Source organism: Mauremys mutica, chromosome 5 (genome assembly GCF_020497125.1).
Source record: "Mauremys mutica isolate MM-2020 ecotype Southern chromosome 5, ASM2049712v1, whole genome shotgun sequence".
NCBI classification, from domain to species: Eukaryota; Metazoa; Chordata; order Testudines; family Geoemydidae; genus Mauremys; species Mauremys mutica.
Window position 1 is genome coordinate 61119515 of NC_059076.1, and position 20688 is coordinate 61140202.

The 20688-nt window shown below is 40.0% G+C and overlaps 1 protein-coding gene across 14 annotated transcripts in view; it reads right to left on the reverse strand.

Annotated features, from left to right (window-relative positions):
- The window catches only part of IQCM (IQ motif containing M), a 228279-nt gene that overhangs the window by 153431 nt on the left and 54160 nt on the right, over positions 1–20688 (reverse strand). For all 14 annotated transcript variants that reach the window (XM_045017613.1, XM_045017611.1, XM_045017608.1 and 11 more), the window contains 3 exons: positions 15591–15694; positions 10250–10326; positions 1603–1789 (listed from right to left, as the gene is read on the reverse strand). In XM_045017613.1, coding sequence (XP_044873548.1) covers positions 1603–1789; positions 10250–10326; positions 15591–15694 — 368 coding nt within the window. The remainder of the gene's footprint in view (positions 1–1602; positions 1790–10249; positions 10327–15590; positions 15695–20688) is intronic.

The window sequence follows — 20688 nt, forward strand, 5'->3', positions numbered from 1 at the left end:
CAGAATTAGGGATCTGACAAAGGAACAGTGGGATGCAGCAAGGAACAGGGGAAACTTGTCAGACGCATCAGTATGGCAGGATCATGTGACTGACATCATAATAGACCAGCAATGTGATAATCACAACTGCCCAATGAAGTAATGCTGAGATTGCAAGAAACAATAGATATGGGGCATGAGCCAAAGCCCATTGAAATCAATACAAGCCTTTCCAGTGACTTCAGTGGGCACTGGATTGGGGCAGGAGTTAATAAATATCAGTGCTGCAAAAAGATTTAAAATGGATGGTATAATTTATATCATTACATATATTTCCAGAAACATGAAGGATTAATAAATGCAAACAAAACCTTAATCATTGACTGAATCAGCATAACTTACCTGTGAACTCATTAATGGTGATCAGGGTAACAGCAGCCACTGAATTGCATCAGATACCATAGTTATCATCAGATACAATTATAGAAAAATAATATGGTATCTCAGATTCCATGGTACAGTAATAGCTGACTTTTAAATGCCAACCACTGAACCTAACAATCAGTGTTCAGTCCAAAGTATAGCCATGTAAGGGAAAATATGCCCCATTCTCTTTGGTCCAACAACCGATTTCAAAACTATGCAAGTTCAGTTCATCTTTAATCATATAAACAATACAGCCACTTTTTGTAGTATATAAAGCAGCATACTCGCAGTGGAATTTTAGGACAGTTTGACGATTATGGAATATTTTTATCTGGTTTGTATTAGCTCTATTTAAGGATTCTTGGAAATCCTTTAAATATGGTTTTCAGTTTGATTTATAAATTCATATAATAAACAGGTTAATGAAGACCCCAGTTTATAATAGACCATCTATTTGAGTCAGGTGCAGGTTAGGCTATGGAATACTTATTATATTAGAGGGCTGCATATTACCTAGAGATTGAAATCCTGCTGAGGTGGAGCTGTGTTATTTCTATAGCCAGCAGTAAGCAAGACCTCTTTTAACTACTGTGCATATTGAAATGGAAGGCAAAAGCAAACATTCCAGTGCTTTCTGACCCTATGTACAGGAGCTCATATTTGACTCACGGGCTGAAAAAGAAGTAAATTTCAAAAAGGACAATTTTATGACATACTCTATGCATGCTTAGCTCAAGTGTTTGATATTTAAAATGGGGGCGAGTAAAGAAGAGAGATAATGAACAGGTTGTTAAACCTATGCTGTTTTTATATGTGAAAAAGAAATCCTGGAATTAACTGATTAGAATGTATGTGTGCCATAGTTCTCTTCAGAGCAGAATTAAAAGGGATCAAATGTGAATCACAGGCCCTTTACTCCTACAAGCTAATGGAGGTTCTCATTAAGCGCAAGTGATGAAGATCTGTCCATTTAGAGCAGGAAGGTTCAGATATTATCTTCATTGTCACTGAATTTCCAAACAGCCCACGGTGTTCAACGTAGCGGTTACAATAGAGAGCTAACTGGGCGTGGACATAAAACAAATATTTCATATTAAAATCATAAAAAGCAGTAGTGCTTAGGCTACTTTCCTAGAATTTTAACACTACCCAGGCAGAATGAATTACAGTATGTTAAAGTAACATCTGACACATTACCTTGGCCTTTACTCTGTTGAATCTGGTACGTTCAAGCCATCCTCTGACATATTTCTGAATATATATGGATGCTCTAATTACTTTTCTGGAGCTAGGGTCCTTTCTGGCGTGGAAAGCCTCAAAGATTTCTAAGTGTGGTCCAATTCTTTTGACCTTTTCCTGAGTTTTAAATACAATATGTTTTCCACTACAAATTAAAACAAAAAAGGTTTTTTAAATTTATTTTTGGAAAGTGTAGAGCATTCAACACAAACTATCAAATCAAAATTCTAGCAAAGGAATTGATACAATTTGAATCTAAAATAATTGTACAATGAATTCCAGGCTTTAAAAGAAGCATTTAGTCATTTACCATCTCCTATTACTAAATCAGCATCCAAAATTTGCTGTGTTTTACAGACATGTAGATCAGCACATTCCCTACTAGGCTGCAAATATTAAAGGTATAATCGTGAGTGGAAATAATCATTTCATAGTTAAAGTCATAACTAGCTTTGTATTATAAAGCCAACTGTGATTCTATTTCCTACTCCATGGAAAATGCCACTGAGTATCTCTGTCACAGGAGAATGGTTGGGTTTTTAAAATTTGGTATTAATTGAACAAGGTGCTAGTAAGATATGAAAGTTTGAAAAACTGAACTCCCATTTGAAAGTTTCCCATATGTGTGTGCAGTTTTGTTTTCTTTGTTTTTGGCCCCTCAGCCTCCCTTTTGGGGTATGTTTGTTTTGGAGAGGGGTTTGGCCCTATAAAATTGGGCCTTCTCCCTATAATCAAGTCATTACAGCATTTTCACATTATACCCTTTACATATAATCCACAAACACCCTTATCCACCATTCCACTATATACCGCAAAACCCAGTCAGCCGTTCTCTCTCTCTAGGTTAGAAACACTTTTGATTATTTTAGTCACCTTTCCAAAGTGGATCTGTGACTCCACCACTCACATACAATTAGATATGCATTCTGACCGCTTCCATTCTACAAATAAAATAAAATAATAATAATAATAATAATACCTAGTTCTTATGCAACATTTTTCATAAGTAGATACTGATCAATACTGGCCCTGATTCACTCATGCACCAGCACTGACAGCTTACTCAAATAAAGGGCAAGTAGTGTTTACATTGCTCTCTTCCCCACAGGTTTTTCTAGGGGATGGCAACTTTAATTTGTCATTGGGGTTCCACAGCAATTGTAACAGAAAAGGCTTCCTAAGAAATATATCAAATCAGTTAATTTCCATGACATCCTGGCTCCAACCCTTTCCTAGACAGTGGGGCCCATTGTGCAGGCAGTTCTGGTCTACTCTGGGACATAAGATGGAGGAGAGGCTAAGGGTGGCCTCTTGTCATATTTTTCATCACCAGGTGCAATAGCTGTAAGATGTTTGGGCTTTGTGGCCAGTGGATCAGAGTGAATCATTCTCTCAAACAGGCTAGACAGAAACAGCCTCACCTATGCTACAGGCAAAAGGGAATTGAGAAACAGAATGGAGTGTTTTTTTCTTGTTAATCAATTCAAAACTTTGAAAAATGTCAGAAACATTTATCATAGACCCTTATCTACATCATGAGGATGATTGATACTGTGGCGTCACTTGAGATGGAGTTAAGGTTGCTTGGGTTATCTCACCTCTACTTTCAGACTCACAAACATTAGGGTTACATTTTAGATTTTCTAACTTTCTGGGTTTCTTCCCCCTAAAGTAAGATTTTTAAGGGTTCTTTTCCTCATAAGCTGAACTCCAGCTTAATACTGTTGTCTGGGGAAATCACTTATTGTGTTGATTCCACTCACATTTGGTCAACATTCACTCTGCGTCAACTAATATCCTGTTGGGGGCTATTACAACACAAATATGGAAGGTATGAGGACCTGGAGATAAGCCTTATTTGAAAGATGGGAATAAACAAGCAAATCCTCAGTTAGGTGCAGGGGCAGCTGTCAGCTCCTTAAACATCTATGAAAAGCCAAATGTGAGTAGACTGCAATGTAGATCCAAGGGCAGTATATTGTATAACTTTCACCATCTAAAGTGTTTTGATGTTTATATGGGCTCGTAATGGAGATTAGAAAATTGAATCGGAAGGTTTAAATCTTTTATTTTAATATTATGCCATTTACATGTGCCTATTTATAGCGCTGTACGAAAGTACGATATTGTGAATTGGCACTTGAATACAAGCAACCTATTATGATTATATCAGTATTTTGTATTGGCCTAAATGACAATAAAATAACAAAATGCTATTTTCATGTTACACTGTTCTTTCTTATATATGTCATCGCTTAACATGAAAGTTTGATATTTTTGTTAATTCCTGTATTATGTGATTTCTATTAGTTATACCACCTCTAATACTTTTCTTTTTTTATGAGAAAATGTGTTCTCTGTTCTTAATAGAGGAGGATAAATCAAGAGTGATTTTTAATATTTCAAGTTTATAATACACCAGATCAAAAAAAGTAGGTATGATGTTTGAAAGGAAACTTACATTAAACTGTAATCTTATCAGCATTAATACATATTACACCAGTTATAAATTTTGGTTCAGATATTGCTACTAATTAGTTTTGGCTGATATTGAAGTATTTTGCATGCCCCATGTATAAAAGCTGTTGGCCCATCTGTTAATAGGTTGGAAATGATTAAGGGATACTTATTTTGGCTGTTGTAAAGGCCAAATAGTTTTCAAGCTGCAAATACATGAGAAAAAACTAACAGGGTTGCCAAGTTCAGGACCTGATTTTGCAGAACGGTTTTGATGTCTGCTTCTGCTTTGGGCCATCAAATCATCTACAACCCTACAGTATGTATAGGCAAATATCCACCCTCCTTTGACAGGACCAGCCTACTTACTTTATTATAAATTACATTTGAACAAAGTTGCAATTTACTTTGATTTGGTTGATCTGCTATCAACCCAAGTCAAGAGGTTTCTGTGGTTCCCTGATACTCATATATGGGTAGCTAGTGATATATAAGTTTGTGGTTTCAGTTCAGTCCCCAGGAGATGTTTTACTCATGGTATAAATTCACCAAGTAATTTCAAGAACTGGCATTCGGCATCAACACCACTACAATAGAGTTTTAACAAGGTGCTGTGGCTGCCACTGGAGCGGAGAGCATTCTGGCCTTGTCAGTGTGCATAGTTCCACATCTACATGTAATATCTGAAAAGAATCATTCCAGGACTCAGTGCAGATGAAGAAAAGTGAACATTAATTATTCTTTAATATCGGTATTGTTATAGCACCTAGATTCCTCCACTAGATTCCCACTGTTATAGGCACTATGGAAATACCTAGGATTAGATGGTCCTATCCCTTACTTGGCCATGCAGGGAAGAAAGAGGGACTAAGACCCCCTTTCCCTCTTACATCCCTGCTTGTATTGAATTGCAAATCCACCTATAGTGAGGAGAGCAAGTGGACAACCATGAAGAATGGTGGAGAGTGGGAGAACACTGGCTCTTCTTCCCTCTGGCCAGGGGATCAAGCTTAATCTATTCTTTCTACAGAGCAAGGGAGGAACTCAGGAAGGAATTGTGGTTCTGAGTCACAACTTGTTCTGTGATTTTCTCTTGGTATGAGACAGCTTCTCAGGAAAAGTTGTAAACTTACAATGTAGCCCAGGGTAAATGACAGTTCCTGTCCTAAATTATGATTTATTATTTGTATTATCATAGCCCTATGTGCCATAGTCATGGACCAGCACCTCACTGTGCTGGGTGCTGTATAGACACAGAACAAAAAGATGGTCCCTTCCCCAAATTGCTTACAGTCTAAATATAAAACAAGAGACAGATGGATACAAACAGATAGAAAGGGAAGTACATGGAAACAGTGAGACAATATTGGTCAGTATGACAGGCAATGGTCTTGATACAGTAGTTACCTGTTAAATTTTATTATAGGCATCACAGAAAAGGAGAATTTTAAATAGAGTTTTGAAGCAGATGAGGTGGCTTTGCAGATGTTTATGTGGAGCTCCACCCAAGAGCGAGGGGTAGCATAGCAGAAAGTACAAAGTTTGAAAATGTAATAAGTGCACGATGGAGGCTGGTATAAAGAGCCAAACAAATGGGATTAGATATTTCAATAGTGAATGAGAGATGAGAGATAAAAGGGGAAAAGGCTATGAAAGTCCTTGGAAGTGAAGACAAGTGGTTTATGTTTGATAAAATAAAGAAGGGGGAGCTAGTGGAGGGATGCAAAAGAGGGGTGACAAAGTAACAGGCTAGGATAATGGACTTTGCAGCAGTATTCTAAATGGATATGAGAGGGACAAGATTGCATTTGTCAAGCCCAGAGAAGAGAATATTGCAGAAATCAAGATGCAAGATGATTAGAGCTAGATGCAAATTTCAGCTGTGTGTTTGCATAGGAAAGGCCATATAATAAAGATGTTATGAAAAAAGAATCAGCAAGATTTAAATATAGCCCTGATGTAAGTGCCAAGAGATGTCCTAAAGAGTTTGCATTTTGCAAGTCTATAGAATTGTCCACTGGATGATCCTCAACTATTTCCGACACTCTTCGCAGTGTCCTTGTTGATCTGGGAAATCTTTATGATCTCCATTTTACAGGTGTGGAAACTGAAGCACAGAGAATTTAAGTGATTTGTCTAGAACATCGAAGAGAGGAGAATGCAGGTAAAAGCTTCAAGTCATGGGAAGAGGAGCAGAGGAAAGATTATGAAAAAGACTAAGCCATCAGAAACCTCAGAGGAAGAATGTGGGAATGTAGTGAGGTGTATGGAGAAGGGGGAATGGTGTGGGGGGGGGAAATCAATAAAAAAAAATCTCCATCAACCCAAATCTCTAGTCACAAGGAATTTCCATGCAGTGTCTACTACCAGATAATCTTAGTCCTCAATTCTGTCTGGAGGAGGAATATTTCAGCCTAAACTTTTCTCAAACAAACTAGATGGTATATCCCTGTGCAGAGGATCAGAACAACATCTATATCCCATTTAAATATCAATTATGTCTGAGATTTAAGGGATGCATAGGCCCTTTGTTGGACCTCTTTGTGTGGTGAACCTCACCTATTACATCATATCCTGCATTTTCTCATATACACAATTCCATACATTGCAGCCAAAGCTGATGGAAAGATATGACTCAAGCTTTCAGTTGTCACAGATGAAGAGTTCTTTGGAGATATGTAAAAAGCATTCAATAAAATATTTAGGGCTGTCAATTAATCACAGTTAATGGATGCAATTAATCAAAACAATTTAACACTTTTTTTTAAAATGAGTGTTAATCGGACACCTTTGGCTGTGGCCAGGCAGAAAGGGAGACATGGTTGGCCTTAGGGGTGTGTAAGGGGGGCCACCAGCCAGAGTGCTGTGCTCAGAGCAGTGTCGCTGCATGCCTCAGGGCGAGGGTGCCCCTCCTCCTGCCACCCTGCTCCACTGCTGCTCCTGCCTCCTCCACCACTGCCCGCAAGAAGCCACCCCAGCCAAGCTACGGTGGACTAGGAGCCTGCCTCCTGAGCAGAGAGGGGGTGGGGTGGGGGGGCTGATGTTGGGTTGTCCTCCTCCCTCCACCCATGTACCTGGTTGCTGATGCCCACTCAGGAATGAGTGCTGCCGCCTGCAACTGCTGCTGGCTGAAAATGCATTCAGGCTACTAAGTGCTCTGCTTAAAGAGACAACACTCTCCCCCCGCCCCACAGACACACACACACTCTCTCTCACACCAAACCAAAATCTAAAATGGTGCCCCTTGGGGGCCAGAGTTGGCCAGAGGTGTGCGAGATGGCAGTGGGCTCCGGCAAGATGCAACCCCCGTGCGACAGCACAGAGCCTGCCTTGAGCTGCAAGCTGAGTGCTAGGTACCATGAGCTGGAGCAGCAGCACAGAAGTAAGTAACATCCAAAATATTTAAATAAATGGCATTCTATTGTTGTTTAACAATGCAATTAAAATTGCAATTAATTGCAACTTTTTTTTAAGCTCGTGATTAATTTTTTTATATCATTTGACAACCCTAAAAATATTCCATACTTGTTGCATCTCTGGCTCATGAAATAATTTTTCTTAGTTGGATTTAGATTTAAACTGTGACACCAAAGGGGAAAGATGAGTGACTAACCCTGGATCTATTTACTTCCTCTGCAAATTTAATTTTTAAATGAATAATATAGAGCACTACCAACATGAACTTTACTGGAAAATCTGTCAAGCACTTTCTCTAATGATTATACGTCTTAGAAGTACAACAAATGAAAGGATTACCACTGAAATCATATTAATCTACAAAGGATTAACAGCATACTGTTGAAAGACTTCAATAGAGAATAAGTGGTTTATTCATGAACTGCAATAGGACAGTATCTGAGATTTTAAAAATGCAACGAATTTTTCATATATATTGTGCTGAAGGAGAGTATAGAAGCTGAAGCAGCAAAAGTTCAAATGGACTCTATGAAAGAATGTTTATATAAAGAAAACACTCCACACTGTAGAGAATAGAATGGTTATATAGTAACCATGGAGTACAATATATCATACTGTATAGTCTTACTCCCTAGATATTTTGTACTCATTTTCTCTCTGAGTTCTTGCCAGTTGTGTTCTCATTTTAATTTAGAATTTTAAATTTTTAGATACATTATATGAAAGGTCTCATGTTACGAAAAGGAATTGAATTTTATTGAACTTTCTAAACCTATTGGAATTGAGAATGAAGCTCCGATTTCCTACTCGTACTGGGTGTTCTCTAACAAATATGAAAGACCCCAACTGCATACAGAGCCCATAATCTTTGGCAATGTGCAGCTTAGCTTTTAAAATTTCAACACAAAACTGGAAATTATTTTCCCAGTATATTTTCCCTGATTGTAGCAGCAGTAATGAATTTATGGTCAGGCATTTCAAGTTAATGACAAGCTGAGTTCACCTGTTCAAGACAATCATCAGGGCTCTAGATTCAGTAGCCATGCCTATTCAGTAGCCATGCCTAAAGTCAAGCCATGCTTGACTTTAACTTCAATGGGATTTGAGAACATGCTTAAATGCTTTGAAGTTAAAATTAAGCAAGTGCTTAAAAAAGTGCTTAAGTGCTTTGTTGAATATGGATGTAGTAATGAATCAGGACCCCTTGAGGACTTTTAAGATATTGCATAAATAAAAGCATACACATACTCACACACTCACACACACACACACACACTCTGTATGGAGGAGAGGAATTTTGATTACCAGGTTATTATAATTCAAACTGTCACAAAATATGGATATGAAAAAACAATATTGAAACACAAAAATCCAGCTCAAATTGTTCACTGTTTGAATGTTCATTGATTGTAACTTATAATTAGGCCCTTACCAAATTCATGGTTCACTATGGTCAATTTCATGGTAACAGAATTTTAAAAAATGTAATTTTCATGATTTCAGCTATTTAAATCTGAAATTTCACAGTGTTGTAATTGTAGGGGTCCTGACCCAAAAAAGGAATTGTGGTGCAGTCAACAATAAACCCAGGTTCTTGTAGGATGGGTTGCGGTACTGCTACCCTTACTTCTGCATTGCTGTTGGTGATGGCGCTGGCAGGGGTGGCTCCAGGCACCAGCGCAGCAAGAGCATGCCTGGGGCAGCAGGTCATGGGGGGGGGCGGCCTGCCGGTTGCTGTGAGGGCGGCAGTCAGGCAGCCTTCCGCAGCATGCCTGTGGTAGGTCCGCCGGTCTCACAGCTTCGGTGGCAATTTGGCGGCGGGTACACTGAAGGCGCGGGACTGGCAGATCACCCGCAGAAATGCCGCTTAATCCGCGTGACCAGAGAACCACTCGCAGGCGTGCCGCCAAAGGCCGCCTGACTGCCGTGCTTGGGGCGGATAAAAACATAGAGCCACCCCTGGCAGCTGGAGAGTAGTGGCTGCCGGCCAGGAGCCCAGCTCTGAAGGCAGAGCCGCTGTCAGCAGCAGTGCAGAAGTAAGGATGGCATGTTATTGTATTGCCACCCTTACTTCTGTGCTGCTGCCTACAGAGCTCTGAAGGCAGCAGTGCAGAAGCAACAGTAGCAATAGCGTGACCCCCCCATAAAATAATCTTACAACCTCCCCTTCAACTTTCTTTTGGGTCAGGACCCCCAATTTGAGAAATCCTGGTCTCCCCCTATGAAATCTGTATAGTATAGCATAAAAGCACACAAAAGACCAGATTTCATAGGGGGAGACCAGATTTCACCATCCCGGACACGTTTTTCATGGCCATGAATTTGGTACAGCCCTACTCTAGCAAAAGAAAATGCTACCATTAAGACCAGCTGTTAAAGTTGGCTCAAGAGCAGGTCCAACTTCAAGCTAGAAGACAAAGGTAATAGTAATTCAATGGATTGAGCCCCCAGGCTTAATCCTGCAATTAGTTTCACATTCTCAGTGCCCAGTGGGAGTTGAAGGTGCTGAGCAAGTGAAAGGATTATGCTGTTATAGCACAACAGTGGAGTTTTACATCATAATAATATTAAAAATCTAGGGTGTTTGCTTCTTTTCTGGAAATCATTTAACCTCTGATTAAGGCAAATAAAAGCTCTCTCTTCCATCTCACCTTTAAAAAATAACCAGAAAAACAATACAAAAATAACAATTAGCTATGACTTTCCAGAAAGATTAGTACAAAAGAAGTACCTGCTAATCTTCCTTTTTGATTTAGTGGCAGTTGTTACAGCTTGCTTTAATTTGTCATCTTGTAAATCTGTTGTCATCTAGAGAGACAGAGATAGAGCTAGTGAATTCTACAGGAGAAATCCATGACAATTCATACTGCCAAATATTTCAAATATAAATATAAATATTAAAAAGTTTTAAATTTACATAACACTTTGTTGAAAGAACCTATACTGCTAAAATACATAAACCTAGTCTAACCATAGCAGTGAATGGTAGTAATGAGCCCAGCAACAGTCTGCCTTGTTTCTAGATTGCAAATTCAGAAATTTGCCCCCACAAAACAGTGGAACAGAGGGAAAATTCATTTGAATAAAATTCTACAAATACTTAATAAATTAAGACAAGACAAAAAAAGTATAGGGATTGACCACCACATTTTAAGCCATTTAGTTATATATTACAGAAGGATGAAATCAGGCTCTATGGTTTTGTTTATGATCCATTGCTAATGTTGCACCATGGTTATTTTCATCTTCTTTAATGGGATAAGTTACTTGTGAAAGATTTTAATATAATATGGTCCCCCAAAGATACTGCATGCAGCTGCAATATCTGTCACGCTGGGCTCTCCACATATGGGTGAGCACACTCTGAATCTTTGGGATTGGAGATTGGTATGTTAGAGAGAGAGAGAGAGAGAGAGATATTCTCCTTTGTCAGTACCAGATCAGTTCACAACTCAGTGTCAAGGGAGCAAAGGTGAGCTATCACATTTGTAGAAGACTTGCAGAAGATAAATTTGTTTTTTATTTTATTGTTTTTATTTCCCAATACCTTCACAGTGCAGCAAAGCATGTGTTTGACTCAGAATGAACTGTTCCCACTTTGCACTATGATGATCCACTTGCCAATTCAGTTCATTCTGCCTCTCACTTACAAGAGGAATTTAATTGGCTGTTACAGCAATATGCACTGTGCTGCTTAGAGAAGAAATTGTCTCACCTAGATATCTTATACTGAGTTTCCCTTCCACAGCCCTCCAATAATATTGTTCTCCCATTGCCATCTGCCACCACTCTTCAAGGCCAGTTCCTCTCTACAGACTTCCAAAGGTCCTTCAACCTTATGATCCAACATTCACAGCTCCTTTCCTCCACTTCTCATTTTATCTTAAAGATCCAATCATGAGGTTCAGGAAGTCTTGCAAGCTCTCTTCTGGGCTTGACCCCTGCTAAATTCAGAGCCTTCTGTCTGAAACAGGAGCACTCTGCAATAAAGACCTTCCTTCCACTTCATAAGCCACCTGTTATCTTCCTCACCAGCACAATCAACTCCTCTGCTGCTTCCCAGTCCTGTTGCTCCCCAGCCCACTGTGCCATCTGCACGGCAGGAATTCAGAGAAAAGCTTACTAAGTGTTATAAGTCTCAGCTTTGTCTCACAGGCAGTGATGCTTTGTGAGCAGAGTAATTATTCCAGAATAAAGTCACTTTTATTCCAAAATAGAGTGTCCACACAAGGGGCTATACGTATGCCAGTCAATTTTCCCTTGTAGACTAAGCATAAGGGGTTATTTGGGAAGAGTTTAAGGTTCTTTATCCAGAGCAAAAATTTCAGTCTTCTATTATAACTCAATAAAAACCAACAGCTTTAGCTTTAAATTAATCTGAAAAGGTTTCAAAATGTCACTTTCAACAGCTCCAAATTGTGTGACATACAGCGATTTTGGGGAATTTTTTTTTTTAAGACCAACAACATTTCAGGAATTTGACTGAGAAAGTCATGAGAGACTGAAAAAAGGTGAGTGGACTAGAACAAAAGCTGAAATTCAACACTAACTATTGTATAGCTGACACTGCTCTCACCCGCTACATTTTTTCACGTGCGATGTCTCATGCTTTGTTCAGTTCAGAATATCACATATGCCAGTTCGTATAGGGAAATTCAAAACTATGGAGCCACCTTGCTTAGATAGTACTATTGTTTGCCAGCATTGAACCACAGTGCAAGAGTCAAAGTGCTAGCTCATACTAAAAGCGTATTCATTTTGAAGAACGCTCTTCCTCCTGTTGAAGGTCATGGAAATAACTCTACTGAAATAAGAATTGTGAGCAAACCACAACTACATCCTATATTCTCTCAATGAAAACAACTCAATAATCCAAAATAATGGCACTCTAGTAATTCTACAGTTTGCCTATGCAATCTATTATCCATTATCCACTTTCCCATATGCCTTTTAGTGAAAAATGTTGTCAAATACATTTTAAAGTTTAATGAACCCATTTAACTTTGTTGTTTCTTAATTTTCCAAAGAGTACATTAAAGCCATTCTAAACAACAACAACAACAATACCCCTTGTGTGCACATGTAAGTGAGGCTACAAGCACTTTCTGGGTCTGCTCATTGTTTTCTCAAAATTCATATTCTATATCTGGTGCATTTTCTGTCATAAAATGAAAGCAATTAGAACTGCAAAAATATTCTACAAGCTGGTTTTATTTCTATGTGAAACATGTTCACAACCAAAAGCTTGTCTTTTCAGATGGCTTTATTTTTGGTTATGGTTTAGGTTTAGTTTGTGTTTTGTTTGTTTCAGTTTTTCCTCTGTTAATTTGGACTGTTTCATTTTAACTGGATTACCTATTGTAACTAAATTCCATGCAAGTGAAAATGCCAAAAAGTAAACACACCTTGCTTAAACACTAACTTACTCACCTGACACTTGCCTGTTGAAGTCCTACATAGAACACTAACCCAGTGTTCACAACAGTTGTTAGCAATGGGTTCCCCAACCCAATTGTGAAAACTGCTTAACTGCACTGTAGAAAGGACAGAACAATTTTCAGAACCATTACAGAAAGTATCTCAATCATGTTCTATAACACAGAAAATGGTTTTGTCCCATCCAAGATAGTCAATAAACTGTCTTCACCACAGGCTCAGGAGAACCTGTTGCTCACAATCATTGTCCACAATGGTTCAATTCTATAATGTAGAGGAGGGTTTAGAGCAGGGGTCTCAAACACGTGGCCCACAGGCCGCATGTGGCCCGCAGAGTTATTAGCTGCGGCCCGCCTATGTCCCCTCCCCCGCCACCCCCCCAGCATGCCACGTCCCCACTCCTCTGCCTACCTACAGGCGCTTCCCGCCGCCAAATGCTTTCCAGGGTGGGGGGAGGAGCGAGGAGCCACATGCTCAGGGGAGGAGGTGGAGAAGAGGCGGGGCAGGGGCGGGGATTTGGGGAAGGGGTTGGAATGGGGGCAGGAAGGGGTGGGGCCTCATGGAAGGGTTGGAGTAGGGGCGGGCCCAGGGGCAGCAGTGGGGGGTTCAGTGATGCAGCCCTCGGGCCAATGTACTAGTCCTTATGTGGCCCTCATGGTCATTTGAGTTTGAGATCCCTGGTTTAGAGTGAATGACATCTTCTATGGGTCTCCCAAGACAGCTTTTTTAATCGCCCTTTCTGATGTGATAAAGGACAATACTGGAGATTTACTGGCAATTATATTACCTATGAGAGGCCATTTGTAAAATACAAAAATGAAGACTAGTGGCATGAGCAAGAGATCCCAAAATACCTTCATATGTGTATGTATAGATTGATACTTTATGCCTACATCTACATTACAAGCTAGGGGTGCGATTTCCTGGCTCATGTACACATACTCATGCAGTTCAAACTAGCAACAGTATAAATAATGCAGCTGTGGTAGCAGTGGTACCTGCAGTGATAGTGTGGCTTAGCCATGCTGTGTACAAACCTGCCTGAAACCAGTGGGTATGTACTCTGCATGGTTAAGCCTTGCCTCTGCTGCTGCTACCCACACTACCATGGCTACACTATTTATATTTGCTCTAGCTCAATAAGAGCTTGCACAAATGTGTGTACATGAGCAAGGGAATCACACCCCTGGTTAGTGGTGTAGACATAACCTAAGACACATATCTGCATGGATATTTTGTCTTATATCTTTTGTTTTATGTTCCATGTCTTATTTGAAATATTGTGACAATTTAATTTAGCAACAATCCTATATTCAATATTATCTAACTCCAGGTGAAATACACTCCTCAGTTGTGGTTCTCTCTATTGTCTTTGAGCATTAACTGACTCAGGGAAATTCACAATTCTGATTGAAAAAAGAAGACAAGAGGGAGAGTGCTTATGGCACAAAGACTCAATTCAAAGCGTTTTACAAACGATACACAAAACCATTGACTATATCTACCTGAAAGTTTCATTTACTTGAGTCACGATCATCAAAAGAGACATTTAGCAATAACATCATGCAATTGCAGAGTTGCTAGGGTTCCAGCTGTGACTATCCAGAATCCTGTCCAAATCAACTTAAGCTATCAAACCTCTGCCCTTCTTTCATACTATGTTTTATTCACAGATCAAGCCGCCTGGCCCCCTTTAAGAACAAAAGGAACATTTAAAGAAAATAACCCTCCCACTTTTCTTACTGCAAGCCTTTCAACCTTCACAGGAATTCCCAGATAAGCTGAAATATGTAAGAAAACGATTTTACAAAATAGAATATATTCAGATCTAAAAGTTAAAGATACTTGCTACCGTAAATACCATAAATAACCTGTAACACACTGTACCTCCTAACGATTTTTGCTAAGAAATAAAATATATTTAACTTTTGTTAAATGATTTCATTTCATTTCAGACTTTGCATCAGTTGTAACTGTACAGACTGTAACATCACCCTTTGGAGTGCTGCATGTTTTTCAGTATTTAATGTCTAATTTTTTTTTTAAATCACTGTGACTTGAATTGTTATGGTCCTGTTGCAACCCTGCATTTCAGAGGGCTGGATCAATTTCCATGTGTTTTTTTTTTAAGCCCAGTAGAGGAAACCTCGTATTGATGAAGAATACAGAGTAAGATAAATTTGGCAAAACAAAATTATTGTGGTAACGAATGATGTGAATAACAAACTAGAAATAGAGCTGTCTAATTCCTTTTCTCAAAGAAAGTTTGGATTTTCTAGAAAAGGAGATTTAAAGATGTGATGATAGCATGTATTAGCTACCACATGCTAATTAACATGCTTTAAATGTCTAGTGTAGAAAGACCTTTAACACATGCTACACTGGTCAAGTTTAAGCCTAGGCTCCCTGGATACATGGAAGCATATGAAAGATTTTGGTGAAATTAGAGACATGACTAGTATAGCTTTCTAATGAAAAGCCCCAAAAGAAAAACACTGTTTGATAATACTGTTGCATAGATTACATGAACTCCCAGTTAAAAAAAATAAATTTCAGTATTAAAATGTACATATTTCTCATGCAATACTGTATTAGAAATGATTCTTCATTTATCAGCTGAGAGCAGTTTTACATACCTCCTTGTCTGAATCTTTTATTATTGGCGTCTTTTGCTTCACTCGTTTTTGCACATTTAAAGGTTTCTGTGATACCACCCCTCTCCAGTCCTGATATACTTTGCCTATAGAAAGATCAACACAGTTTAGAATAATACATTATTTACCCAGATTAAGTGTCCACTAATCCTACTGGGCCAAAATGAGCCTTCATATTAGTAGGCGCAACTCCCAAAGATACCAATGGGAATGGCACCCACTTAGTACAGGATCAGTCTTGTAAGTGGGAACTACTTCCACAGCAAACTTCAGATAATTCTCACCCTGCCTGGGATCTGGTTCAATGACAACAAAACTAGTACAATCTCAACCATTGCTCCTGATGGGATCTGTTTTAATCCAGTCTCTCAAATAGTTTTCAGACAATTATAAAGGAAACTCCATTTCTGCAAGCCTTCTCCTCGGGCTTAGCTCAACATTCTGTCACAAACTACCAACTCAGACCCCCAATAGCCTCTTTCTCTCCAGGTGTTCTACATGGAAAGGCCCACAAGAAGCTCTCCAAATATCCTACCAGACCAAGGAAAGGAAACTCCCATATATTCCTGCTTCCTTTTCCAAGCATGCATTACTGCAAGACTTATGGTTCTCATGTGTCCTGCAATTACCAGCCAGAATGCTTCTATACCAGGCAAAAACCAGAAATAGGGCTTAGGTGGGCCTGGAATCCATTATAGAATGTCAGCTTGTTCTGTGATACATCTATGTGTCTGTCTAGATCAACAAAGGGGTATATCTATCTTGCAGCAGGAAGTATGCCTCCCAGCCTGGGTAGACAGACTCTCAAGAACTCTGCTCAAGCTAGCATGCTAAAAATAGCAGCACAGACATTGCTGCATGGGCGGTAGCATAGGCTAGCTACACAAGTACAAGTCTGTCTGACTACCTCTGGGGCTTGCCCATGCCAAATGTCCACAGGGCTATTTTTAGCATGCTAGCTTGAGCAGTGTCTGTCTACCCAGGCTGGGAGGCACACTGCCAGCTCGTGTACATACCCCAGAGCCTTGTGCCAGATCTCTATTTAGTTCATAATCTAGTATAGTCATATACTATATTTAAAATGTCCTAAAAAGTTGCAATTATTTTATAAACATAGTTTTCTGTCTTAAAAACAAAAGAAAGGCTATGCATCACCTTGTTTTGAGTTAGATATGATTTTTCCCACTACTCTATTTTGGCTTTGAGCAAACCTTTACCTGTCAGTTTTACCTGCCTGTTATCAGCCTCCACCGTTTTGAAAGTAGCAGAGTTTTGATTACATAAGAGGGGCATCATTTGCTATGGGGCAGGGGTGGCAGGGGTCCCCGCAAACCTTGGTTTGTATTCCCGAATTTTCATAGCTCCCCGGTAGCTGTCACTGCGGTGTCTCCTCCAGGCCTGTGGGGGCAGTTCTAGGGCAGGCCAAGCCAGGCTGGGGCTCCTAATCACCACATTTCTGCATCGTCCCTTCCCCCGTTTGCTGGACGGGAAGCAGCAGATGAAGCCTGAGCCAGAGCTGAGCATGGAACGAGGTAGGCCCCAATCCCTGCTCGAGGCTGGCCTTTGGTGAGACACAGCCTTCTGCCCCAGCCGAATGCCAATCCGTACTCCCAGAACAGGACTGGGACACCACCTTTCTGCCCCTCTCTGGGATTAGACCAGCTTGCTAAACCTCCAGAGCAGCCACAGCCTTAGTGGGAAGGGATGCTGGTACAACTTTGCCCACAACAAAATTTTTCTGAATGATGCCCCTGTTACTTAAAGCTTAATTCCAGTGAAAACTACTATACATTTACTCTATATCATAAGTCCTTCATGAATCTACCTACGTGACTTCAGTATGTTCCCTTTTAATTTTGATGTAGTTTTTATTTAGCTCTATAATCAGGAGATTAATATGGGACTATATTCTGTTAACGCTAAACTCAAACTTACTTCTTGTGAATTATACTGTTGTCTGTTAACTCTACTTTGTAAGCTAAGTGAAAACTTCCTTGCTTATTAGTCATGTAACTATCTTAAAAAAAAAAAGTTAGTTGAAAACTTTCTGATGGAATATTTTTACACTAAAAAAGACCAATTAATCAAAACCAAAACATTTTACAGGAATATGTTGATTTTGACATATGTTTACTTATAAAAATAATGGAAAACAACACTTTCAATTTTTCATTTCAAAATGCCTTTTCAGTTACAAAACTTTATTTTAAAGTGGAAAACAAAATGAAATGCTTTGACTGAACTGAACCAAATAAATTAGAAAATTTTGTTGTATGCGAAATTTTTAAATTCTTCACTTTTCATAGTTTCATAGAAATTAAGGCCAAAAAAGACCATCACATCATCTGACCTCCTATATATCACAGGCCATTCTTTTTCACCTGGATATCCCAATAGTAATATCTTATAGAAAGATATCTAATCTGTTCTTAAATACTCCAAGAGATGGCGAGTCCATCACCTCTTCTGTTGTTCCAATATTTAATTATGCTCACTAGGAGATTGCATATGATTTCAAGGTTAAATTTGTTTAACTTCAACTTCCAGTAATTGGATCTTGGTATGCCTTTGACTCACTCTCTCTCTTTGGCCGAATGCATATATAATCATTAGTACACAGTGGAACAACTACAATAGAAGATATTGAGAGGGACCTGCCCCAGAATATCCCATAGCCCACTGCAGGGAAGTTTGTCAGCATGCTGGACTCTTGATCCAGGCTTCTGTTCCAAAACCCATTCCCCATATCATAGATCATTACAATTTTGGCTTTGGAAAGTTCTGGCAAGATGTCATCAATTTTGGGCAGTGGATACTGGAAACAGTTCAATGGCTTTAGCTCTATGCAGATGTGTAATTTGCCTCATGGCTTCTTTACCACCATCATGCTGCTTACTCAGCCTGTGCTGGCCTCTACAGGTGCTATGATACCCCTGCTTTCAAGATCCTGGTATACTGGATTACATAATGCCACTGGAATTTCCGTCATACTAAGCACACAGGTTCCTTTGTGGAGCCTACTTCCAGTCTCTGTTTTCCTTTGACGTACCCCTCATCTTTGAAAACATCCCCACGTGCTTTAAAATTGTCTCCATTGTCCAGGGGACTTCCCCTTTTGCTTTTTGCATGGTAGCTATAAAATTCTAATGCCGAATCCTGATCAGATCCAGGACTTGTATTGTTGTATTCCCTAAGAAGGGTCTGTGGCACTTACCATCCACCAGCACAAACTTCACTTGGGATCAGTTGGTACCATATGTTGTTTTTCAGGAAAGTTGCTATGAAGTTACAGTTTCTTATGGCCTGCATTATTCTCTCATTGTACATAATTAGAGTGCGCCTGCTCAATCTGTTTTCTCAACCTGTTCACGTCAAATTCAACCTGAGGAATCACACTGCAGAAGGCCCCACTATCCAGATGAAATCACACAGCGCATTTCCCTATTAAAATTGTTCTATGCTTGGAGGTTGGCATTGCCCCTTGTTGCTTTCCTGTCCCAATAGCCTGAACTTGATATGTTCTCAGACTCTAAGAGAAAGCCACAATGTTATTGCCATTATTCGATGTGCTATCCTCTGCTTGTACAAATCTGACCAACTCTTTCTGGGACCTTTCTCTGCTCTTGCACACACTGCTAAATGGTTCAACTCACCACATTCTTGCAATGCTGTCACAGTTGGGCCTCTTCTCTTTTATCCGATTATGCTGTCTCCCACAAAAAATGCATCTCACTATCAGTATGAAACCCTGGCCACCTGCTCTCCTTCTCACTGCATGTCTTCTCAGGGTGTTGTTCCTCCTAGGGCTTTCAGCCTCTCTCTTGAGGCTTCTGGGGCATACCAAGCATCTGTATAATGTAAGATCAGCATCCTAGAGCAACCGGTCCCAAAATGGTGATCCCAAGTGCTGGAGACAATCTGTCCTGAATCAGAAACTCTTCGAGGTCCCCAAAATTGCATGTAGCAGCCAGTGTGTGTAAGGCAGTAACATAAAGGTTATCCCCTCCCTTTCGGATAGGTCTCTTGTGAAAAACCTGTCACTCCACAGTTGCATTATCCTTTGGGGAGCAATACCTCTCTGGGGCTCCAATGGCTACTGTGAGGATTGAGGCAGTGGCGAGCTGCAGCCCTCTCTGCCTTGTTCTCCAATAAGATAAAATAATAGTTTTACTTTCCTGATGTTGTGCCCTCCTGCCTGGCCAGGTCTGCACCCAGCTCAAACATCTCCTTCCACTGGGTTCATCACTGGGTTAAGTTTAGGTCTGCAAAATTCAGGACGTCAGGAGGCTTCACACTGATTTCCATGGTTCATGCTGTCAGCTGCTGCACTTCAGAGAACTCACACTCAGATCCTGCCACCATGTTTCTTTCACAATGAGTGAAGCTGAATGCAAGTTAAGTTGAAAATGTGGAACTTTATGTCCTTTGGACTGGTTTGAGCATTGGCCTGCTAAACCCAGGGTTGTGAGTTCAATCCTTGAGGGAGCCATTTAGAGAACTGGGGCAAAATAAATAGTTGGAGATTGGTCCTACTTTGAGCAGGGGGGTTGACTAGATGACCTCCTGAGGTCCCTTCCAACCCTGATATTTTATGATTCTATGACTGCTCTGTCCATGTAGCTGAGTTGCTTCCAGTCTAATTCTCCAGTGTTCGTTGTTATCCTGGGGTCCCATCAATAACAGGTCACTCCAGGGAATATGGGCCCTCTGACTCCAGTGCCACTGATCATGATACACCTCTCAGCATGCTGGCTTCTGTGAATCCCATTCTTCTGTGCCTAACTCTCCCCATGCATTTATGGGGAGCCTGGCCACCTGTGAATTTCACTTGGCAGCAGGACACTTAAAAGTCAGGCACTGCCACACTAATGTAGCAATGCCTAGATCCCCCTTGTGAATTCCTCCCTATCCCTGCCTTCCCACCTTTTGTGCCACTTCTTACAAACAAACATCTGGCCCTTTTATTTCCCATTGTTCTGTGCTCCACCTTGGTAGGAAGATATCTTTATCTTGCCCTTTACCATAAACAACTTTTCAGTGAGGCCAGTCAGGAGTTGTTTCATTGATTTTTACTTATAAA